A 25,601-nucleotide genomic window follows, 5' to 3' on the forward strand; every position below is an offset into this window, starting at 1 on the left:
TAATTTAGCCCAAACAACTACCTCTTTCCCTACTGTATTTATTTTATTTATTTTGCTCCTTTGCACCCCATTATTTCTCTCTCTACTTTGCACATTCTTCCACGGAAAAATCTACAATTCCAGTGTTTTACTTGCTATTTTGTATTTACTTTGCCACCATGGCCTTTTTTTTGCCTTTACCTCCCTTATCTCACCTCATTTGCTCACATCGTATATAGACTTGTTTATACTGTATTATTGACTGTATGTTTGTTTTACTCCATGTGTAACTGTGTCGTTGTATGTGTCAAACTGCTTTGCTTTATCTTGGCCAGGTCGCAATTGTAAATGAGAACTTGTTCTCAACTTGCCTACCTGGTTAAATAAAGGTGAGAAGAAAAAAAAAGAAAAAAAAGTTCTTGGCTCTTTCCAGAACAGCTACTGTACCTTGTCCTTGAACTTCAGGAATTTGACCACTATCGGCCTGGGCTTGTCACCTGGGCCGGTGTTGGGTTTTCCAGTCCTGTGGACGCGCTCCACCTCAATCTTCCTGTGGTCCATCTTCAGTTTCTCCGAGATCATTTCCCTCACGTTGTCCTCAGACTCCAAGTCTCATGTGGAGATTCTGCAATTCCGTCCACAACCATGTTGTTCCACTTTGATTGGCCCTAGAGATGATTTCTCCGTCATTGTTATATTGGATTCATATACAGAACTGATGTCCTCTCCCAATGACTTACAGACTGCTGTCATCTTGCCGTTCTCCTGTTTAAACTTGAGCTAACACTGGGAGAACTGCAAACTGTTCTTCAGGTCCTGGACCTCTCTGGTCAGGTCATCCATTCTTTTATTAGTTCCACCAGTATTCGGACAAAAAAGTTGAAGCTATTTTCTTGTTGTTGAAACAACTGCTTTAGAACTGTTTTTGTTTGTTTTAAAGATCCTTCACCTGTGATAGAGAAACTCCACTGTCCACAGCGAAGTGTGTTGCGGGCTATGTTCAAGCTAGCTTGATAGGCAGCAAGCTAGCAGCTAGGCAGGATCACTGGACAGATAGTAGCGGTCCTAGCAACTAATGCCAACTGCATCGCAGGATCCAAACTCAAAAGGTAGCTAGCTAGTAACGGAACTGACAGATTTCCACTGGTCTAATGTTCATTGCTCGTGTTTCTTGGCCCAAGCAAGTCTCTTCTTTTTACTGGTGTCCTTTATAGTAGTGGTTTCTTTGCAGCAATTCGACCATGAAGGTCTGATTCACGCGGTCTCCTCTGAACAGTTGATGTTGAGATGTGTCTGTTACTTGAACTCTGTGAAGCATTTATTTGGGCTGCAATTTCTGGGGTACAGTTAACTCTAATGAACTTATCCTCTGCAGCAGAGGTAACTCTGCGTCTTCCTTTCCTGTGGTGGTCCTCATGAGAGTCAGTTTCATCATAGTGCTTGATGGTTTTTGCGACTGTTCATTAAGAAACTTTCAAAGTTCTTCAAATTTTCCAGATTGACTGACATTCATGTCTTAAAGTAATGATGGACTGTCGTTTCTCTTTGCTTATTTGAGCTGTTCTTGCCATAATATGGCTTTGGTCTTTTACCAAATAGGGTTATCTTCTTTATACCACCCTTACCTTGTCACAACACAACTGACTGGCTCAAACGCATTAAGAAGAAAAGAAATTCCACAAATGAACTTTTAACAAGGCACACCTGTTAATTGAAATGCATTCCAGGTGACTACCTCATGAAGCTGGTTGAGAGAATGCCAAGAGTGTGCAGAGCTGTCATCAAGGTAAAGGGTGGCTACTATGAAGAACCTCAAATATAAAATATATTTTGATTTGTTTAACACCTTTTTGGTTACTACATGTATTATTTCAGAGTTCTGATGTCTTTACTATTATTCTACAATGTAGAAAATAGTGAAAATAAATAAAAACCCTGGAATGAGTAGGTGTGTCCGCACTGAGACAACAGATGCAACATGTACTTTAGAAGACAGTTTTAAACACTCAAGGAGATGAAAAACAGAAAGAGAGAAGTGTTCAGGATGCGCCAGCCCACTCCACTCCTCCGCATCTCTCCAGAAGAGGGGAAAGCCCACTCAAGCAAAGCATTTTTTAATCATTTAAGGAAGGGAACAAAACATACACCTAGGTTTAATACATGTTTTATGTGCACGCTAATAGCCGGGTGTCCTTGAGGTTCAAAGTGATTTCTGAGCTCCCCTCTAATTAGCCAGCCCGTTCTGTTTCCTCTCGTCGTCCTAATTAGATCTTTAACAACAAACAAATGAAGACCTTTACAGAGCAACGCCCCTGACACCCACATTAGTTCACACTGAGGAGGAGGCCTCCGGCTGGCCCCTTCCCTTTGTCTGTCTGTCCCCATCACAGGCCACCCGCCATGATGGTAGCCTGCAGAAACATCCCTCTAAATACAGACTAGCGAGAACAAAGTAGCAGGAACGACAGGAAGACAAATACAACATTATCGCTCTTGCACACGCGCCTGTGCGCGACACACACACACACTTACAACAAACACACCTGGCGGCTTTGTTTGCACTGACATGGAAAATGAGTCCTTGCTGCCGGCGTCCCTGGTGCCGTGAAGGTCTTATCTAACAAAGCACAGCAAAATGACTTGTATTATTCAGGGAGATCACGGCTAATGATAGCACTATCTATGTAAAATGTGGAATAAAATGCAGTTAAAAAGCTCCCATTTACAGACTACAGAGACCACTGGATCGGCCATCTGGAAGAATGGAGGCGCTTGATTATCGCGCTGAGCTAATTCTCCTTTCTGTGCATGCAAATGATTCACTTTGAGCATGTGGAAGTAGAAAACGGAGTGGAATTAAACAGCAGCATTGGAGAGATCAAGGTTGGGACCATAATGGCAGGGCTCTGATGTTCCTCTAGCGACTCATGTATTCTGTCTGTATGTCCATTCTGATGGAGAATAGCAAAGAAAGATGGAGGTATAATCTAATTACATAAAATGAGAGAAAATAACTCTATTACAACAGTTGTGTCAACGCCCAACCAGCGCCGTAACATGAGCAGTGTTCAGCAGCCTGTCTCTATCATGGCCAAACAGATGCATTGGAGCTGTGGAACATCTGCAGGGCCCCTGGCCCCCAGAGAGAGTCTGTCCCTGGCTGCAGCCGCAGCACTTCCCTGGCAACACAGCTGACACACGGCGTGGCTGGGCTGACTGGAGCTCTGGAGGAGTGTCTTGTCAACGCTACTACCATTAGAAAGACCCCATCTGGAAAAGTCACTACAGAGCCACTGGGAGGATGATGTGACAGGGGCTAAACACAGGCTCGAGTTCTCTAGGCCTCTCTGCCATTACACATAACACTCCACAACATGTATCAAAGGGTACAAACATGAAATAAACCAAACAAATGAATAAATAAATAGCCCTTTTTATGAGATGTTAGATAACATAGAGGTGATTTATTGCTGAAGGGAATCGTAGTGCGTTGCTTTCCCTTCAGTGGATGTTCATGTGAGGCCAGGAAAACCCTGAAACAATACCGATGGCCAACAACCCGTGTACAATATAGTTACATCATCACATTCAGCAACATAGGGCCACTGTACTCGCCCAAACACCCCCCTGTGGTGTGACGACCATGATACAGTCTCCCATTTCAGTTCAATCTATTAAAAACAATAATTAAGAAATAATATATTAATAACAAACAACCAGATTAGGTGGTCTTTCTCTGCAACATCCCTATTCTTAATTGGGGGGCAATTACTCATCTGCACAACAAATTAGTGTGTCTCTGGGTTGCTGTGGCAACAGGATGGGGGACTGTATAGGCTCAATGGAGTGGATCGTTGAGGGAGCGTTATCATTTATGATTATAATCGCTCTCCTCCATTTCTCTTCTCCTCAGCATGCCGTGTTCATGGAGGACAGATGAAGTCCATTCTAACCACTTCCATCATGGTCATCACCATTACTGTCAAAATCACTGTCATCATCCTCTTCACAAGTCTGTTTACCAGTCGACCTCCAGGCGTGATTTTGATTTCATGTTTCAAGTGGTGCTTTCAAAAGTTTTGAAATGCTGATAATGTCATGGAGAATGATAGCATGTGCTTCCGCTTTGTGTCATTATGAATGAAAAGCTTCTTCTTTAACATGTCTGGGTCTACTGCCAAGTCTGTCGTCTAAACGTTGTGCCTAATGGAGGGAGAAACGCTAAACACCTTTCCTGTCAGCAACATTATTCACACTATTTATGTGTTGATGTGAGAGAAAAAAATAACTGTTGCCATTTAAAAAGCCCTTCCATAGAATGATAGTGGAAGAGTTGACCTGGAGGACTTGTGCCAACCTTGGAAATAACATTTCACACAATCACCTGCCTCAGGCTTCACTGTCAGAGGCACTGGATACATTAGATATCGCCCCAGAGTGTGTGTGTGTCTATTTACTCAAACAAAACCCAGTCACGCACACTGACCTTGCAAGTAAACACATGCATACACACTCACATATGTACACATCCATGAAGGCAGGCACCAGTGTGCACGCATGTATAGGCACAGAGCAGTGCAGATCTCTTCAGAAAAAGTGAATAATACACTTGTCAAATGTGTTTCAAAATTAGCTTTGAATTTCAGAGCATCTGCAATTAGCTCCATTTCCACCTATGTCATTTGAAAAGATGAGGCTCTCTTTCTGTTCTGCCTGGAGTGGCTTTCAGTCCCCGTCTCAAACACCATTTTCTAACTGAATAGGTGACTAATTAACAAAGGACAAGTTCTTTTCAGCCTGCGATGGCAGTTCATAAATAATCGCTAGATAATGGCTCCTCATTTTGTGCTCTGATAGGCTGGCATAATGATAGTTAATAGATGATATATCCTGGATGTTCACAGGCAGAGGAGTACTGCCATCCATCCATAGACACAGCGCTACAGCCCTTATGTCTTCACTCAACACGCTTTCACATCCACAGACCACGCACGCACGCACGCACGCACGCACGCACGCACGCACGCACGCACGCACGCACGCACGCACACACACACACACACACACACACACACACACACACACACACACACACACACACTTTCATCATCACACTTTCATCATGCAAACAAACACCATGAGAATAGAAGTGGAAAGGAGCTCACAAACAAGTGGTGCTGGACTGCTGGTAGAGGACAGCTGGTAGAGGACAGCTGGTAGAGGACAGCTGGTTTGATTTTATTTGCTCGTAGAGGACTGTTGGTAGAGGACAGATGGTAGAGGACAGCTGGTTTGATTTTATTTGCTCGTAGAGGACTGTTGGTAGAGGACAGCTGGTAGAGGACTGCTGGTTTGATTTGATTTGCTCGTAGAGGACTGTTGGTAGAGGACAGATGGTAGAGGACAGCTGGTAGAGGACTGTTGGTTTGATTCGATTTGCTCGTAGAGGACTGTTGGTAGAGGACAGCCGGTAGAGGACAGCTGGTAGAGGACAGCTGGTAGAGGACAGCTGGTAGAGGACTGCTGGTAGAGGAGCCAGGTAGAATTGAGCAGACACATATACACTGTATCTATCTTCATCATAAGAGGAGACATTTCCACACCCTCTGGGCTCTGGGCAGGGGAGTCGGGGTGACCTAGTTTGAGTGAACAGTCTGTTTTCCTTTAGAATGATTCTGACATAGCTGTCCATCAAGGGGTGGGAAAGGGGGGAAACTGTCTGTGGTCCTGGGTCCAGACTCGACTCATATTGGAGAGAGAAGGACAAACGAACAGGAGACATTATTACTGATTGAGGGATGCAGATCACCTAAATAGAGTGATCACCTGCAGGTACAGAAGAAGGCGGAGGGAAGGAGGCAAGACAGTTAAAGAGACGCTAGTGTCTCATTCCATTCTCCTCCAACTCAACCTCACTTTCCTGACACGTCCCCTCAACATATGACAAGGAATACAGTGGGCTGCATTTAGAACTGAGGTCAGTCACTGGTTGGACCAGTGTGTCAGCTGCCTGGGACACATGAATAGAAATCATGTCCTGCCAAGTCAGGCCCAGAGTGCCATGGTGCTTCAGCTCTGAGCTGTTGCAAATCAGGCTAATGTCGTAATCACGCAGGAGTCTGCCTAGAGGAAAGGACCAAACCCTCCATACAGTGCATTCGGAAAGTATTCAGACCCCATCACTTTATCCACATTTTGTTACGTTACAGCCGTATTCTAACAGATAAATATATTTTTTGCAAATTTATTACAAATTAAAAACAGAAATACCTTAATTATTCAGACCCTTTGCTATGAGACTCGAAATTGAGCTCAGGTGCATCCTGTTTCCATTGATCATCTTTGAGATGTTTCCACAACTTGATTGAAGTCCACCTGTGGTAAATTCAATTGATTGGACATGATTTTTAAAAGGCACACACCTGTCTATGTAAGGTTCCACTTGAGAGTGCATGTCAGAGCAAAAACCAAGCCATGAGGTCGAAGGAATTGTTCGTAGAGCACCGAGACAGGATTGTGTCGAGGCACAGTTCTGGGGAAGGGTACCAAAAACATTATGCAGCTTTGAAGGTCCCCAAGGACGCAGTGGCCTCCATCATTCTTAAATAGAAGAAGTTTGGAAGCACCAAGATTCTTCCTAAAGCTGCCTGCCAGGCTAAACTGAGCCATCGGGGGAGAAGGGCCTTGGGTCAGGGAGGTGACCAAGAAGTCGATGGTCACTCTGACAGAGCACCAGAGTTCCTCTGTGGAGATGGGAGAACCTTCCAGAAGGACAACCATCTCTGCAGCACTCCACCAATCAGGCCTTTATGGTACAGTGACCAGATGGAATCCACTCCTCAGTAAAAGGCACATGACAGCCCACCTGGAGTTTGCTCAGACAATGACAAACAAGATGCTCTGGTTTTATGAAACCAAGATTGAACTCTTTGGCTTGAATGCCAAGCGTCCAATCTTTAGGAAACCTAACACCATCCTTACGGTGACGCATGGTGGTGGCAGAATCATGCTGTGGGGATGTTTTTCAGCGGCAGGGACTGGGAGAATAGTCAGGATCGAGGGAAAGATGAACGGAGCAAAGTACAGAGAGATCCTTGGTGAAAACCTGCTCCAGTGCACTCAGGACCTCAGACATGGCGAAGGTTCAACTTCCAACAACATAACGACCCCATCACACAGTCAAGACAACGCAGGAGTGGCTTCCGGACAAGTCTCTGAATGTCCTTGAGTGACCCAGCCAGAGCCCGGACTTGAAACCGATCTAACATCTCTGGAGAGACCTGAAAATAGCTGTGCAGCGATGCTCCCCATCCAACCTGAGGATCTGAATGGGAGAAACTACAGGTGTACCAAGCTTGTAGCATCATACCCAAGAAGACTCAAGGCTATAATCGCTGCCAAATGTGCTTCAACAAAGAACTGAGTAAAGGGTCTGAATACTTATGTCAATGTGATATTTCAGTTGAAATATTCTATACATTTGCAAAAATGGCTAAAAACCTGTTTTTGCTTTGTTATTATGGGGTATTCTGTATAGATTGATGAGTAAAACAAACAATTTCCTCCATTTTAGAATAAGGCTGTAACGTAACCAAATGTAGCGTAACAAATGCTCCGGATCGCTCCTAGATACCAGTTTTTGAGCTTGTCATCAAGAATGACTAACAACCAACAACTACCATGCAGATACAGTAAGACAATCCTGGATACCATGTCAGCTTGTAGAAGTAGATAGAAGAACACAGAAAACAGTAGTAGCTAGGAGCTATGACTATGTCCACCACTACCATGACCACTACAGTTGGCATGCACTGAAGTCACACTGATACACACAGGGATCAGGCACAACAGGAGGAACACAAATGAATGACAGAATGGTTATATCTTTGTACATAAAAACACTACAGTAAATCTAATAAACACAAACTCTTCATCAAATGAAGACAGGATGGATTAGAAAGGAAGAGAGAGAGAGAGAGAGAGAGAGAGAGAGAGAGAGAGAGAGAGAGAGAGAGAGAGAGAGAGAGAGAGAGAGAGAGAGAGAGAGAGAGAGAGAGAGAGAGAGAGAGAGAGAGAGTGAGTGAGTGAGTGAGTGAGTGAGTGAGTGAGTGAGTGAGTGAGTGAGAGAGAGAGAGAGAAAATAAAGAAAGAAAGAAAGAAAGAAAGAAAGAGAGCAGACAGAAGTAACGAATGAGCATGGAGGAAGAAGGGATGAGAGAAGTTAGAGAAAAATACAAGTTTGGGATGGAGAGGAGGAAAGATGGAGGGAGAATAGGAGATGGTCAGGAGGAATATGAGGGAGTAGTAGGATGTGAGGGGTGAGTAGGATGTGAGGGAGTAGTAGGATGTGAGGGGGTAGTAGGCGTGAGGGGGTAGTAGGTGTGAGGGGGTAGTCGGATGTGAGGGGGTAGTAGGTGTGAGGGGGTAGTAGGTGTGAGGGGGTAGTAGGTGTGAGGGGGTAGTAGGATGTGAGGGGGTAGTAGGCGTGAGGGGGTAGTAGGTGTGAGGAGGTAGTCGGATGTGAGGGGGTAGTAGGTGTGAGGGGGTAGTAGGGTGTGAGGGGGGTATTAGGGTGTGAGGGGGTAGTAGGGTGTGAACAAACCTTCTGGCAGGCAGGCAGAGTGCACCAAGAGGAGTGTTTGAGGTGAGCAGAGAAGGAATGTCCCAGTCAGAACCATAGGCTCTCTGAAAGGCCCAACCAAGTCAGATACAGAAACAACTGGTCAAATTCACAACAACTACCATTGCTACCATTGCTTCTATCTGTATGTATACCATTGCTTCTATCTGTATGTATACCATTGCTTCTATCTGTATGTGTAGTAATATGTAGTAATAATGTTATATGATACTGTTTTATCTTTTGTTATATATGTTATGTAAGTGCTTCAATGTGTTTGGACCCCAGGAAGAGTAGCTGCTGCCTTGGTAGGAAATAATGGGGATCCCTAATAAATACTAATACAAACACTGAGTGTGTATGATTATGTGTGTGTGTGTGTGTGTGTGTGTGTGTGTGTGTGTGTGTGTGTGTGTGTGTGTGTGTGTGTGTGTGTGTGTGTGTGTGTGTGTGTGTGTGTGTGTGTGTGTGTGTGTGTGTGTGTGTGTGTCTGAGTGTGTTTCTTTCACTATGTTTCTCACAGACATTTCCACTGTCTACCAACAGCACCTTTGGTTTGAGTTTGATCTACACTGCTGGTTTTCTGGACTGGATCACTTTGAAGTAGGCTGTGTTCCATAAGAAGACTGTGATCATCTACAAACGGATTCTGCTCCGGTGTTATAACTTCTAAATCAAACAATCCTGGTTACTTTTTGATTCCGACATGAAATAGTTCCTGACTTTACTTTTAGAAATGTATTGCTGAAAGGGGAACATAATATAATGAAATCTTAATCTAGATAAAGAAGGGCATCATAGATTTGAGGATTGCAGGTGGATCAAAAGGTGTATTCCTAGTCTTAAATACTATTGTTATATGTGAGGGGTTTTAATCGAGCAGCAGGACCCACTGACTAGCAGGTCCAACATCCCTACAGCACTGCTCCCACTATCTGATTAAATAATATTTAATCTAGACCATATTGCCCTAGGGCACGTCAGAGAGAGGCTGGGTAGGCCTGCGGGACCCCTGGGGAGATAAAAGAGGGCATCCTGTACTGCCAGGAGTGTGTTTGATGGATAATGTGTTAACATCTTCCTCAGGTTTCACTGCCTTGTCACCCTCTCCTTTTTTCAATTGTAATTCAAAACCCATGTCCATAGTTACAGTTGAAGTCGGAAGTTCACATACACTTAGGTTGGAGTCATTCAAATGAGTTTTTCAACCACTCCACAAATTTCTTGTCAACAAACTATAGTTTTGGCAAGTCAGTTAGGACATCTACTTTGTGCATGACACAAGTCATTTTTCCAACAAGTGTTAACAGACAGATTATTTCACTTATAATTCACTGTATCACAATTCCAGTGGTCAGATGTTTACATACACTAAGTTGACTGTGCCTTTAAACAACTTGGAAGATTCCAGAAAATGATGTCATGGCTTTAACAGCTTCTGATTGGCTAATTGACATAATTTGAGTCAATTGGAGGTGTACCTGTGGATGTATTTCAAGGCCTACCTTCAAACTCAGTGCCTCTTTGCTCGACATCATGGGGAAATCAAAATAAATCAGCTAAGACTTCAGAAAAAAAATTGTAGACCTCCACAAGTCTGGGTCATCCTTGAGAGCAATTTCAAAACGCCTGCTTTGCTGCAGGAGGGACTGGTGCACTTCACAAAATAGATGGTATCATGAGGATGGGAAATTATGTGGATATATTGAAGCAACATCTCAAGACATCAGTCAGGAGGTTAAAGCCTGGTCGCAAATGGGTCTTCCAAATGGACATTGACCCCAAGCATACTTCCAAAGTCGTGGCAAAATGGCTTAAGGACAACAAAGTCAAGAGTGGAATGGCCATCACAAAGCCCTGACCTCAATCCTATAGAAAATTTGTGGGCCGAACTGAAAAAGTGTGTGCAAGCAAGGAGGCCTACAAACCTGACTCAGTTACACCAGCTCTGTTAGGAGGAATGGGCTAAAATTCACCTAACTTATTGTGGGAAGCTTGTGGAAGGCTGACTGAAATGTTTGACCCAAGTTAAATAATTTAAAGGCAATGCTATCAAATACTAATTGAGTGTATGTAAACTTCTGACCCACCGGGAATGTGATGAAAGAAATAAAAACTGGAATAAATCAATCTCTCTACTATTATTCTGACATTTCACATTCTTAAAATAAAGTGGTGATCCTAACTGACCTAAAACAGGGATTTTTTTACGAGGATTAAATGTCAGGAATTGTGAAAAACTGAGTTGAAATGTATTTGGCTAAGGTGTATGTAAACTTCTTACTTCAACTGTAAGTATTGAATATTGCGATGGCTTATGTTTGAGATTAGGTCAAGTTATCTTTTGAGTAAATAAATAATCTGTCATAACAGCCTAACTTTGTGGCTTTGTTACTCTGGGAACAGAACCAGTTGCATTGAACAGATGTGCTTCAAGGACCTACATCTGCAAACATCTGCTGAATCACTTTAAAACATTCCAACACATGATTGTCTTGTTCTTGATGGTGAGTGAGTTACAGTAACTGTGAGATGACCACACAGAACCTGAGCCAATTGCAGAAGGGCTCAGCCAGGGGACAACATTAGAATGTAATTATTACTGTGAGAGCCATCCTTTAGCATCACACAAAAGCCAGTTAGCATGGTGGGTAAGCTCAAATCAAATTTTATTTGTCACATACACATGGTTAGCAGATGTTAGTGCGAGTGTAGCGAAATGCTTGTGCTTCTAGTTCCGACAATGCAGTAATAACCAACAAGTAATCTAGCTAACAATTCCAAAACTACTACCTTATAGACACAAGTGTAAGGGGATAAAGAACATGTACATAAAGATATATGAATGAGTGATGGTACAGAGCGGCATAGGCAAGATGGTATTGAGTGCAGTATATACATATGAGATGAGTATGTAAACAAAGTGGCATAGTTAAAGTGGCTAGTGATACATGTATTAAATAAGGATGCAGTAGATGATATAGAGTACAGTATATACGTATACATATGAGATGAATAATGTAGGGTATGTAAACATTATATTAGGTAGCATTGTTTAAAGTGGCTAGTGATATATTTTACATCATTTCCCATCAATTCCCATTATTAAAGTGGCTGGAGTTGAGTCAGTGTGTTGGCAGCAGCCACTCAATGTTAGTGGTGGCTGTTTAACAGTCTGATGGCCTTGAGATAGAAGCTGTTTTTCAGTCTCTCGGTCCCAGCTTTGATGCACATGTACTGACCTCGCCTTCTGGATGATAGCGGGGTGAACAGGCAGTGGCTCGGGTGGTTGCTGTCCTTGATGATCTTTATGGCCTTCCTGTAACATCGGGTGGTGTAGGTGTCCTGGAGGGCAGGTAGTTTGCCCCCGGGGGTGATGCGTTGTGCAGACCTCACTACCCTCTGGAGAGCCTTACGGTTGTGGGCGGAGCAGTTTCCGTACCAGGCGGTGATACAGCCCAACAGGATGCTCTCGATTGTGCATCTGTAGAAGTTTGTGAGTGCTTTTGGTGACAAGCCGAATTTCTTCAGCCTCCTGAGGTTGAAGAGGCGCTGCTGCGCCTTCTTCACAATGCTGTCTGTGTAGGTGGACAGATTCAGTTTGTCTGTGATGTGTACGCCGAGGAACTAAAAACTTACTACCCTCTCCACTACTGTTCCATCGATGTGGATAGGGGGGTGTTCCCTCTGCTGTTTCCTGAAGTCCACAATCAACTCCTTAGTTTTGTTGACGTTGAGTGTGAGGTTATTTTCCTGACACCACACTCCGAGGGCCCTCACCTCCTCCCTGTAGGCCGTCTTGTCGTTGTTGGTAATCAAGCCTACCACTGTTGTGTCGTCCGCAAACTTGATGATTGAGTTGGAGGCGTGAGTGGCCACGCAGTCGTGGGTGAACAGGGAGTACAGGAGAGGGCTCAGAACGCACCCTTGTGGGGCCCCAGTGTTGAGGATCAGCGGGGGTGGAGATGTTGTTGCCTACCCTCACCACCTGGGGGCGGCCCGTCAGGAAGTCCAGTACCCAGTTGTACAGGGCGGGGTCGAGACCCAGGGTCTCGAGCTTGATGACGAGCTTGGAGGGCACTATGGTGTTAAATGCCGAGCTGTAGTCGATGAACAGCATTCTCACATAGGTATTCCTCTTGTCCAGATGGGTTAGGTCAGTGTGCAGTGTGGTTGAGATTGCATCGTCTGTGGACCTATTTGGGCGGTAAGCAAATTGGAGTGGGTCTAGGGTGTCAGGTAGGTTGGAGGTGATATGGTCCTTGACTAGTCTCTCAAAGCACTTCATGATGACGGAAGTGAGTGCTACGCCCCGATAGTCGTTTAGCTCAGTTACCTTAGCTTTCTTGGGAACAGGAACAATGGTGGCCCTCTTGAAGCATGTGGGAACAACAGACTGGGATAGGGATTGATTGAATATGTCCGTAAACACACCAGCCAGCTGGTCTGCGCATGCTCTGAGGGCGCGGCTGGGGATGCCGTCTGGGCCTGCAGCCTTGCGAGTGTTGACACGTTTAAATGTTTTCCTCACGTCGGCTGCAGTGAAGGAGAGTCCGCATGTTTTAGTTGCGGGCAGTGTCAGTGGCACTGTATTGTCCTCAAAGCGGGCAAAAAAAGTTATTTAGTCTGCCTGGGAGCAAGACATCCTGGTCCGTGACGGTGCTGGTTTTCTTTTTGTAATCCATGATTGACTGTAGACCCTGCCACATACCTCTTGTGTCTGAGCCGTTGAATTGAGATTCTACTTTGTCTCTATACTGACGCTTAGCTTGTTTGATTGCCTTGCGGAGGGAATAGTTACACTGTTTGTATTCGGTCATGTTACCAGTCACCTTGCCCTGATTAAAAGCAGTTTAATCAGGTTTGGGAATGTTTTAATCGTTGCGATGGGAACGACATCTTCAACACATGTTCTAATGAACTCGCATACCGAATCAGCGTATTCGTCAATGTTGTAGTCTGACGCAATACGGAACATATCCCAGTCCATGTGATGGAAGCAGTCTTGGAGTGTGGAATCGGATTGGTCGGACCAGCGTTGAACAGACCTCAGTGCGGGAGCTTCTTGTTTTAGTTTCTGTCTGTAGGCAGGGATCAACAAAATGGAGTCGTGGTCAGCTTTTCCGAAAGGAGGGCGGGGCAGGGCCTTATATGCGTTGCAGAAGTTGGAATAGCAATGATCCAAGGTTTTTCCAGCCCTGGTTGCGCAATCGATATGCTGATAAAATTTAGGGAGTCTTGTTTTCAGATTAGCCTTGTTAAAATCCCCAGCTACAATGAATGCAGCCTCCGGATATATCGATTCCAGTTTGCAAAGAGTCAAATAAAGTTTGTTCAGAGCCATCGATGTGTCTGCTTGGGGGGGAATATATACGGCTGTGATTATAATCGAAGAGAATTCCCTTGGTAGATAATGCGGTCTACATTTGATTGTGAGGAATTCTAAATCAGGTGAACAGAAGGACTTGAGTTCCTGTATGTTGTTTTGGCCACACCACGTCACGTTAACCATAAAGCATATGCCCCCGCCCCTCTTCTTACCAGAAAGATGTTTGTTTCTGTCGGCGCGATGCGTGGAGAAACCAGCTGGCTGCACCGTCTCTGATAGCGTCTCTCCAGTGAGCCATGTTTCCGTGAAGCAAAGAACGTCACAGTCTCTGATGTCCCTCTGGAATGCTACCCTTGCTCGGATTTCATCAACCTTGTTGTCAAGAGACTGGACATTGGCGAGGAGAATGCTAGGGAGTGGTGCACGATGTGCCCGTCTCCGGAGTCTGACCAGAAAACCGCTTCGTTTTCCCTTTTTCAAAGTCGTTTTTTGGGGTCGCCGACTGGGATCCATTCCGTTGCCCTGGGTGAAAGGCAGAACACAGGGTCCGTTTCGCGAAAGTCATATTCTTGGTCGTACTGATGGTGAGTTGACGCTGCTCTTATGTTCAGTAGTTCTTCTCGACTGTATGTAATGAAACCTAAGATGACCTGGGGTACTAATGTACGAAATAACATGTAAAAAAAAAAAAATGCATAGTTTCCTAGGAACGCGAAGCGAGGCGGCCATCTCTGTCGGCGCCGGAAGTTAACAGCTACCCAGCTATATATCAAAACTCCATCTGCTCCTTCACTTCAGACTAGATCTATGCAGAGTGGAGTTTGTAAACTCATGTCTCTTGGTAATGAGTACTATATGAAGTTGCAGAGAAAGGTCAAGTCTAAATGTCAGCAACATGGGCTCTGTGGGTCCTGTTGGTACCTTAGCCTTCCCCTCTGGTTCTCCCTGAGTGTGATACAGTTACAGAATCATCCAGGAGACAGTCAGTGGAAGAGCTGGAGCAACATACTTTACTGTAGCCAAGGGCTAGCTCTGTTACTGGCTCTCTGTCTCGCCCAGGTCAGACCAGCTGTATTGCCTAGGCCAGCCCTGCACTAACTTGCATGGAGTAAAGTAGGATAAACCCAGTCTAGTCTAACCATAGCCTTTATACTTGCCCCTGTCCTCATCCCCCAGACTCACCTAGGACATACGGCATCAAAGTATCTGCTTTTGATTTCTCATATCAGGTGTGTGTGTGTTAGGCTGAACCTCCAACCCTAACTGTCAGAGTGCAGCCCAGCACCACACTGCTTCCAGGGGCCAGGCGTTCTGACAGCCAATTAGAGTGTGCGATCATTTTCCCTCACAGCCAAAATGCCATCTGTCAATTCCAGCCCCGCCGCTTGTTTTTCTCCAGTGTTTATTTAGCTATATATTGCTGTGTCTGTGGACAAAGTCAGTGTGATTGATTAAGCTATCGTACTAGCCAATCAATGGTCAGGGAATAGAAAAAGTCAACGAGGGAGCCAATTTAAGCAGGAGTCAGGAATCTGGACACTCATGATGCTGGCTTGGTTATTTAGAGACTGGAAGGTGTTATAGGAGCAAGCCGTATCCTAACTTGAGATTTGTGTGGAAGTCAGATATTTGAGTAAACTAATCGATATCAATAGGCACATCAGCACATGCTGATTTCAGGTTAGGAGCCTTCTCTGAAAGAGGTGTATGAGTGATACGAGTGACTGACACATGAGAAATCAACATTCTGCTCCCTGGATCTGCAGTCACATATTGTACTGTGGAGGTACATTACAGTAGGTAGCATTTCTACCTATCAAACACAGAGCTGGCAGGTATAGTAGCTCTGAATAAAGACAACTAGAGACAGCTACCCTGGTCCTATCCTCATCCTCTGTCCATTTTAGCCAGTGCAGAGGCAAGTGAGGAGAGAACGGGGAGTTTACTATGCTCTTTCTTTCCTCTCTTGTCTATTAAGAGAGTGTGTGTGTGTATACAGCAGGTGTGAGAAGAGTATCGGCGCCCAGTGAGAACAGAGCATGGAGCGTTGCAGTAGCCACACAGAATACCGACAGAGCGTTTACCTGCCCCTGCGTTCTGCTGGTATGCCATGTAGCCACCTCTTCCACGGGCCCCCCTACCTGAGCCACGCACTGCCGCCACTGCTGCTGCTGCCACCGGTCCATACGCCGTCGCTGGGAAGCCTGGGGGACAGAGGGGACAAGGCATCAGTGTGTGTGGGAAAGAGAGAGTGTGTGAGGGGTTGGATTGTGTGTGACTGTGTGTGTGTTTGTGTGTGTGTGTGTGGGGGGGGTTGTGTGAGAAAGAGTGAATGTTTTAATCTGTGTGTATGGGGAGGGGGTCAACTCGTGTGAGAGAGAGTGACTTAGTGTGTGTATCTCTCCATGTGCCCAGTAACTGGGATTAGTTTTGGATTAGCGAGTGACATAATTTTCTAACATGAGGAAAAGATGAGTGAGGGAATCTTCTAGTTGGCAAGCTGTATCAGGGGGAGGGACCAGTCTTCCAGATCCTCAAGAATGGGAAATAAAGGGTTAACTTGGAAACACAACAAACATCATGCACCATGAAGACCGATATGGAAATTTGCAACACGCTTGCACACTTTGTCGTCCATTTAAGTCATTTATCTCGTCGGCTCTGTGCGCTCTGTGCAGAGGAAGGGAGGGAGGGAGGGAGGGAGGGAGGGAGGGAGGGAGGGGGGAGAGAGAGAGAGAGAGAGGGAGGGAGGGGGAGGAAGGAAGGAAGGAAGGAAGGAAGGAAGGAAGGAAGGAAGGGAGGAAGGGAGGGAGGGAGGGAGGGAGGGAGGGAGGGAGAGAGGGAGGGAGGGGGAGGGAGGGAGGGAGGGAGGGAGGGAGAGAGAGAGAGAGAGGGAGGGAGGGAGGGAGGGAGGGAGGGAGGGAGGGAGGGAGGGAGGGAGGGAGGGTGGGAGGGAGGGAGAGAGGGAGGGAGGGGGAGGGAGGGAGGGAGGGAGGGAGGGAGGGAGGGAGAGGGGGAGAGAGGGAGGGAGGGAGGGAGGGAGGGAGGGAGAGAGAGAGAGAGAGAGAGGGAGGGAGGGAGGGAGGAAGGAAGGAAGGAAGGAAGGAAGGAAGGAAGGAAGGAAGGGAGGGTGGGAGGGAGGGAGGGGAGGGAGGGAGGGAGGGAGGGAGGGAGGGAGGGAGGGAGGGAGGGAGGGAGGGAGGGAGGGAGGGAGGAAGGAAGGAAGGGAGGGTGGGAGGGAGGGAGGGAGGGAGGGAGAGAGGGAGGAAGGTAGGGAGGGAGGGAGGGAGGGAGGAAGGAAGGAAGGAAGGAAGGGTGGGAGGGAGGGAGGGAGGGAGGAAGGAAGGGAGGGAGGGAGGGAGGGAGGGAGGGAGAGAGAGAGAGAGAGAGAGAGAGAGAGAGGGAGGAGGAAGGAAGGAAGGAAGGAAGGAAGGAAGGGAGGGAGGGAGGGAGGGTGGGAGGGAGGGAGGGAGGGAGGGAGGGAGGGAGGGAGGGAGGGAGGGAGGGAGGGAGGAAGGAAGGAAGGGAGGGTGGGAGGGAGGGAGGGAGGGAGAGAGGGAGGAAGGTAGGGAGGGAGGGAGGAAGGAAGGAAGGAAGGAAGGAAGGAAGGAAGGAAGGAAGGAAGGAAGGAAGGAAGGGTGGGAGGGAGGGAGGGAGGAAGGAAGGAAGGAAGGAAGGAAGGAAGGAAGGAAGGAAGGGGAGGGTGGGAGGGAGGGAGGGAGAGAGGGAGGGAGGAAGGTAGGGAGGGAGGGAGGGAGAGGGGAGAGAGAGAGAGGGAGAGGGAGGGAGGGAGGGAGGGAGGGAGGGAGGGAGGGAGGGAGGGAGGGAGGGAGGGAGGGAGGGAGGAAGTCGTAAAGTCGGGAGAGCGAATCAGCTGCAGTTGTCAGCCGGCGAGGTTTATGCTTTGGAACTCAATCAATCAGGAGGATAATTTGGTCTCCAGAAAGCGTGACCGGCTGTTGCAGCCCTGGCGGACCACTGAGCCTGGGGAACGAGGGAGGAACAGTGGGATGATTTGTGGAAGAGAGGCGACTCTGGGTAGGCTTGAGCAAGCTTCAGCCCCAGCCTCAGTCGACCTGTCATCCCTCTGCCGACCTGTTTTATCAGCGCTTTATGGTGTTATTATGGGTCTGGGCATCTGGGATTCATTGCTTAGTTCTGACTGCCCTTTGGGTGGAGCTTGGCTGGGGCAGGAGGACACAGGTTGAGGAGATTCTAGATAGAGGAGAGGAGAGAGGAGAAGAGAGAGAGGAATAGAAGAGAGAGAGAGAGCAAGAGAGTGCGTGCATATTGAAACGTTCCTTTCTTTCAAGGATTTCGCCATTGTTCCCAATATTCATAACACAATGAGGCTCAATTGTCTGTGGTTTGAAAGCACACAAGCCCTTTTCTGCTCTTCATTATCTCTTTCCCTGTCAATGATTTAACTTGCAAACAAATATAACAAAGAAGACAGTCTCCACAGCATTCTACAAAGATCTTTACATGCAGTATGCACTCAGTTAAACAAGGCCAGTCAATATAGGTAGACTTTGGACAATAACCTTCTAATGTACATCTTTGTGGTTACCTATTCTTTCAATATACTCACACAAAGAAGAGGGAGTTGCAGTCGGTCAACTAATCAGTTGCTGTTTAGGCTTTGATAAGCAACGGCAGCCAGTAAAGTAGTTTGCTTTTGTCAAAAATACAGTTGAAGCCTTTGATAATAAAGTGATTGGGGAAGGGTTGTTGGTGAAGTTGGACATGCATTGACATGGCTGAGAGATGCTGTGTATGTGTGTGTGTGTGTGTGTGTGTGTGTGTGTGTGTGTGTGTGTGTGTGTGTACATGGACCAGCTCCTGAGAGTGTGTACTCGCCCGTCGAGGCCCTGGATGTTCACTTTGACTGGGATCTGCAGTGTTCTAACATTAGAATTAAATATCATCATCAGAGAGGGAGACAATGAAAGACCCAGCGAGGAGGACGAGGACTCAGTCAGTCAGAGTGGTTAGTTATTATGATATAAATATAATTACAGACCATCTCTCTCACTAATTAAAACATCTTTGGCTGCAGAGGGCTATTCATGGTAGAGGGCCCAGACACAATGGAGCAGTGACATTGGCAGATGGTTGTCTTCAGATAGCAGGGACACCATGTAATTCCACTTGTCTCTCTCTCTCTCTGCTTCTCTCTCTTCTCTCTTACTATACAAAGCCAGTCCCCATCCTGTTCTATTAGGGGACTTAATAACCTCTGATTTGATGCTAATATATAATCAACAAATTGGACTTTGGGACGAGATTGGGAACAAGTCTGAACAAAAGACTTGAGTTGATGTGTAATATTGAGAGGGGAGACGCCAGTGCGTGTATGATAGGACAGTGATCTGTCCGCAGGAGGAAGTCATTGTGCGACGTGGTGCCCTTGGTTTGAGGCAGGCCCACTCACTAGACCAGTCCAAAAAGGCCACCAGGAGAAAGGGCAGACACAAGAGAAGGAAAAGGACGAGTGGAAGCGAGGTTCTAGGAAAGAGGACAATCAGAGAGCTGGTGGAGGTAAGTGGGCCTGAATGCTGTGCTCTGAGGGGCTGTGTTAAGGGGTGGTGAGGGTTAAGAGGAACACTGTGGTGTCCAGGATGAGGTGGTTCCACTCCTGCAGGGACACTACATGGGTAGGGGCCTGGAGGTCAATGTGGAGGAGGACCATGCTGAGAGAGAGACTGGCTGGTAGATAAGGCCATGATGAACAGAAAAATCTCTCTCTCCCTCTTCCTTTCTCTCTCTCTCTCTCTCTGTGGCAGCGTAGCGGGGTAGGATTGGACAGGTACACTTCTCACACTGTGTTCATACTGAGCTTGGATTCTCACAGGCATACAAATGATTTGCTATCTGCCCTCCAATCTCCTCAGACATCAAGTCAAACATTTCACAACAAGTGCCAAATATTTCACGAGACAAAAAAGTGTCAATCTGTGTTTCTCCTTCACTGCCAATGTTGCATCTCGGCAACCTGTAGCCTCTGTGTTCCAAAGTTACTGTTCGATGGGCAAAGTTGTTGAGAGAGATAAGGTGTTGGGGATTAGCTGGGTTAATTAATAGATCTTAGGGCGGCTGTGGATGTTCATTGTTTTGTATTCACAGACTGCAGAGGCGCCGCCCAGGAGAACCTCGGCGACATTAAATCAATTTCATGGCTCCATTATTACTGAAGAGAAAAAGCCAATATTTAGCTGGTAGTTTCTGCAGGTTTCTATATATTTAGCTGGTAGTTTCTGCAGGGAACAAAGCCATCATTTGGGTTGACGCCGAGAGGACCAGAACTATACGGTCTGTGCTGCCTTGTTTACCCGTCTCTACTCTGCTACCTATCCTCCTCTTTGACTAGCACTCCTAAATCTCCTTGTTGCATTTGTCTCTTTGCCTACTACTCTGCCTGTTTCTCCTATGTCTATACCAACCCTCTCTCCCTTCTCCAGTCCTCTCTCTCTCTCTCTTCTCCAGTCCTCTATCTCTCTCCCTTCTCCAGTCCTCTCTCTCTCTCTTCTCCAGTCCTCTCTCTCTCTTCTCCGTCCTCTCTCTCTCTTCTCCAGTCCTCTCTCTCTCTTCTCCAGTCCTCTCTCTCAGTCTTCTCTAGTCCTCTCTCACTCTCTTCTCTAGTCCTCTCTCTCTCTCTTTTCCAGTCCTCTCTCTCTCTTCTCTAGTCCTCTCTCTCTGTCTTCTCTAGTCCTCTCTCACTCTCTCTTCTCTAGTCATCTCTCTCTCTTCTTCAGTCCTCTCTCTCTCTTCTCTAGTCCTCTCTCTCTCTCTTCTCCAGTCCTCTCTCTCTCTCTTCTCTAGTCCTCTCTCTCTCTTCTCCAGTCCCCCTCTCTCTCTCTTCTCCAGTCCTCTCTCGCTCTCTCCTCCAGGCCTCTCTCTCTCTCTCTTCTCCAGTCCTCTCTCTCTGTCTTCTCTAGTCCTCTCTCACTCTCTTCTCTAGTCCTCTCTCTCTCTTTTCCAGTCCTCTCTCTCTCTTCTCCAGTCCTCTCTCTCTCTTCTCCGTCCTCTCTCTCTCTTCTCCAGTCCTCTCTCTCTCTTCTCCAGTCCTCTCTCTCTGTCTTCTCTAGTCCTCTCTCACTCTCTTCTCCAGTCCCCCCTCTCTCTCTCTTCTCCAGTCCTCTCTCGCTCTCTCCTCCAGGCCTCTCTCTCTCTCTCTTCTCCAGTCCTCTCTCTCTGTCTTCTCTAGTCCTCTCTCACTCTCTTCTCTAGTCCTCTCTCTCTCTCTTTTCCAGTCCTCTCTCTCTCTTCTCTAGTCCTCTCTCTCTCTTCTCCAGTCCTCTCTCTCTCTCTTCTCTAGTCCTCTCTCTCTCTCTCTTCTCCAGTCCCCTCTCTCTCTATCTTCTCCAGTCTTCTCTCTCTGTCTTCTCTAGTCCTCTCTCACTCTCTCTTCTCTAGTCATCTCGCTCTCTTCTTCAGTCCTCTCTCTCTCTCTTCTCTAGTCCTCTCTCTCTCTCTTCTCCAGTCCTCTCTCTCTCTCTTCTCTAGTCCTCTCTCTCTCTTCTCCAGTCCTCTCTCGCTCTCTCCTCCAGGCCTCTCTCTCTCTCTCTTTTCCAGTCCTCTCTCTCTCTCTTCTCTAGTCCTCTCTATCTCTCTCTCTTCTCCAGCCCTCTCTCTCTCTCTCTCTCTCCAGCCCCCTCTCTCTCTCTCTCTCTCCAGCCCCCCCCTCTCTCTCTCTAGCCCTCTCTCTCTTCTCCAGTCCTCTCTCTCTCTCTTCTCCAGTCCTCTCTCTCTCTTCTCCAGTCCTCTCTCTCTGTCTTCTCTAGTCCTCTCTCACTCTCTTCTCTAGTCCTCTCTCTCTCTCTTTTCCAGTCCTCTCTCTCTCTTCTCTAGTCCTCTCTCTCTCTCTTCTCCAGTCCCCCCTCTCTCTCTCTTCTCCAGTCCTCTCTCTCTGTCTTCTCTAGTCCTCTCTCACTCTCTCTTCTCTAGTCATCTCTCTCTCTTCTTCAGTCCTCTCTCTCTCTTCTCTAGTCCTCTCTCTCTCTCTTCTCCAGTCCTCTCTCTCTCTCTTCTCTAGTCCTCTCTCTCTCTCTTCTCCAGTCCCCCCTCTCTCTCTCTTCTCCAGTCCTCTCTCTCTGTCTTCTCTAGTCCTCTCTCACTCTCTCTTCTCTAGTGCTCTCTCTCTCTCTCTCTCTCTTCTCCAGTCCTCTCTCGCTCTCTCCTCCAGGCCTCTCTCTCTCTCTCTTTTCGAGTCCTCTCTCTCTCTCTTCTCTAGTCCTCTCTCTACCTCTCTCTTCTCCAGCCCCCTCTCTCTCTCTTCTCCAGTCCACTCTCTCTCTCTTCTCTAGTCCCCTCTCTCTCTCTCTCTCTCTCTAGCCCTCTCTCTTCTCCAGTCCTCTCTCTCTCTTCTCCGTCCTCTCTCTCTCTTCTCCAGTCCTCTCTCTCTGTCTTCTCTAGTCCTCTCTCACTCTCTTCTCTAGTCCTCTCTCACTCTCTTCTCTAGTCCTCTCTCTCTCTTACATTTACATTTACATTTAAGTCATTTAGCAGACGCTCTTATCTTCTCCAGTCCTCTCTCTCTCTCTTCTCTAGTCCTCTCTCTCTCTTCTCCAGTCCCCTCTCTCTCTCTCTTATCCAGTCCTCTCTCTCTGTCTGCTCTAATCCTCTCTCACTCTCTCTTCTCTAGTCATCTCTCTCTCTTCTTCAGTCCTCTCTCTCTCTCTTCTCCAGTCCCCCTCTCTCTCTTCTCTAGTAATCTCTCTCTCTTCTTCAGTCCTCTCTCTCTCTCTTCTCTAGTCCTCTCTCTCTCTTCTCTAGTCCTCTCTCTCTCTTCTCCAGTCCCCTCTCTCTCTCTCTTCTCCAGTCCTCTCTCTCTGTCTTCTCTAGTCCTCTCTCACTCTCTCTTCTCCAGTCCTCTCTTTCTCTCTTCTCCAGTCCTCTCTCTCTCTTCTCTCTAACTCACACACACACACACACACACACACACACACACACACACACACACACACACACACACACACACACACGCACACGCACACGCACACGCACACGGAGGTGGTGCTCCTGCAGCCCAAATGAGAATGAATGGCGCTGCACTGCAGAGACCTCTGCTACATTGCTCATTGAGTCTTGTGCACACAGGAAGTATGAGCTTATTCTTCCTGATGACTAAAACCACACCAGGGCTGTGAGGGAGTCAGACAATTGTGATTTAGAATCTATTTTAAACTATGACAGCATGGCAGTTCTCTGGGACAAGGTATTCTGGGACATCATCCGCAGGCTGAACTATGTTCCAATGGTTGTTAACGGGCTAAGTAACAGTAACAGCTGTCTAGACATAGCACATAGCAGGCTATGAGGAGAGGACCTGGGGGACATGTTGAGTACAGGGCCAGATTTACGAATGGGCATGTTATGTGCTATGGCTAGACATACCCTCTCCTCCTCACTAACTCTGTCTCCTTCCCTCACCCCAACAGCCCTTACCCTCTCCTCCTCACTAACTCTGTCTCCTTCCCTCACCCCAACAGCCCTTACCCTCTCCTCCTCACTAACTCTGTCTCCTTCCCTCACCCCAACAGCGCTTACCCTCTCCTCCTCACTAACTCCGTCTCCTTTCCTTACCCCAACAGCCCTTACCCTCTCCTCCTCACTAACTCTGTCTCCTTCCCTCACCCCAACAGCCCTTACCCTCTCCTCCTCACTCTCTCTCTGTCTCTGTCTCCTTTCCTCACCCCAACAGCCCTTACCCTCTCCTCCTCACTCTCTCTGTCTCCTTTCCTCACCCCAACAGCCCTTACCCTCTCCTCCTTACTCTCTGTCTGCTACTATCACCTTTTCATCTCTTTCCCTTCCCTTGCTTCAGGCATAATATAATGTTACCACAAAGCCTTGAGAGTTACACAACCTATAGAGCTTTTCTTCAGCTCCCACAGAAAGACTAGATGAGGTGATCAACACAGAAACCTCACTCCTGTAATAAACACTGACATGCAGTAGGGTTGACATGCTGTGGCAGAAATGAGTAGGATTTGCAATATGTGTTTTGTTTTCCCTTGTGACTCACAAGGCAGCCTTGTCAGTCATCCAATAAGGCTTTCTAAAGCCTACAGAAAGGAAATCACTCTCTGAAAAAAGGTTGAATTGTGTTAAAATAAGCAATGTAGGAGAGAGTGAATAATATGAAAAGAGCACAATCTCCATTGGCATCTGTTCATCGCACGGTGCAAGGAGAGTCCTTTCTATGTGTGTGTGTGTGTGTCATTGTCCGACAGAACGGAAAGCTCTCTCTACTAGAGCTGCTGCTGCATGTGCTTCTCAAAGAAGACCTCTGTGTGCAGCGCTTCTAAAAGAATACCTCTGTGTGCAGCGCTTATCAAAGACCTCTGTGTGCAGCGGTTCTCAAAGAAGACCTCTGTGTGCAGCGGTTCTCAAAGAAGACCTCTGTGTGCAGCGCTTCTCAAAGAAGACCTCTGTGTGCAGCGCTTATCAAAGAAGACCTCTGTGTGCAGCGCTTATCAAAGAAGACCTCTGTGTGTAGCGCTTCTCAAAGAAGACCTCTGTGTGCAGCGCTTATCAAAGAAGACCTCTGTGTGCAGCGCTTATCAAAGAAGACCTCTGTGTGTAGCGCTTCTCAAAGAAGACCTCTGTGTGCAGCGCTTATCAAAGAAGACCTCTGTGTGCAGCGCTTCTCAAAGAAGACCTCTGTGTGCAGCGCTTATCAAAGAAGACCTCTGTGTGTAGCGCTTCTCAAAGAAGACCTCTGTGTGCAGCGCTTATCAAAGAAGACCTCTGTGTGTAGCGCTTCTCAAAGACCTCTGTGTGCAGCGCTTATCAAAGAAGACCTCTGTGTGTAGCGCTTCTCAAAGAAGACCTCTGTGTGCAGCGCTTCTCAAAGAAGACCTCTGTGTGTAGCGCTTCTCAAAGAAGACCTCTGTGTGTAGCGCTTCTCAAAGAAGACCTCTGTGTGCAGCGCTTCTCAAAGAAGACCTCTGTGTGTAGCGCTTCTCAAAGAAGACCTCTGTGTGCAGCGCTTCTCAAAGAAGACCTCTGTGTGCAGCGCTTATCAAAGAAGACCTCTGTGTGCAGCGCTTATCAAAGAAGACCTCTGTGTGCAGCGCTTCTCAAAGAAGACCTCTGTGTGCAGCGCTTATCAAAGAAGACCTCTGTGTGCAGCGCTTATCAAAGAAGACCTCTGTGTGCAGCGCTTCTCAAAGAAGACCTCTGTGTGCAGCGCTTATCAAAGAAGACCTCTGTGTGTAGCGCTTCTCAAAGAAGACCTCTGTGTGCAGCGCTTATCAAAGAAGACCTCTGTGTAGCGCTTCTCAAAGAAGAACTCTGTGTGCAGCGCTTCTCAAAGAAGAACTCTGTGTGCAGCGCTTATCAAAGAAGACCTCTGTGTGCAGCGCTTCTCAAAGAAGACCTCTGTGTGCAGCGCTTATCAAAGAAGACCTCTGTGTGCAGCGGTTCTCAAAGGCATGCCTCAGTCTGAACACTGGAAGCACCAAGCTCAGGGGAAAACTGACTGACTCTCTGAGCCACAAACAGCCACTTTCCAGAGCCTTAATGTGTCTACATTTACAGAGAAGAAGAATCGACTCTTCAGCCCATTCAGATGTGTGACATAGCAGGGAATGAATGTGTGATGAACAGCATGTGGTACAGTAAGGCAGAGAATAATGTGACTTTAAAGCCATATAGGGATGTATAGTA

The 25,601-nt window shown here is 47.0% G+C and overlaps 1 protein-coding gene across 1 annotated transcript in view; it reads right to left on the reverse strand.

The window, feature by feature from the left end:
* The window catches only part of LOC118394753 (RNA-binding protein Musashi homolog 2-like), a 413,238-nt gene that overhangs the window by 37,478 nt on the left and 350,159 nt on the right, over positions 1–25,601 (reverse strand). Inside the window, exon 11 of the mRNA XM_052518448.1 lies at positions 16,013–16,132. Coding sequence (XP_052374408.1) covers positions 16,013–16,132 — 120 coding nt within the window. The remainder of the gene's footprint in view (positions 1–16,012; positions 16,133–25,601) is intronic.

The sequence above is a fragment of the Oncorhynchus keta genome, chromosome 1, assembly GCF_023373465.1.
Source record: "Oncorhynchus keta strain PuntledgeMale-10-30-2019 chromosome 1, Oket_V2, whole genome shotgun sequence".
Classification (NCBI taxonomy): domain Eukaryota; kingdom Metazoa; phylum Chordata; class Actinopteri; order Salmoniformes; family Salmonidae; genus Oncorhynchus; species Oncorhynchus keta.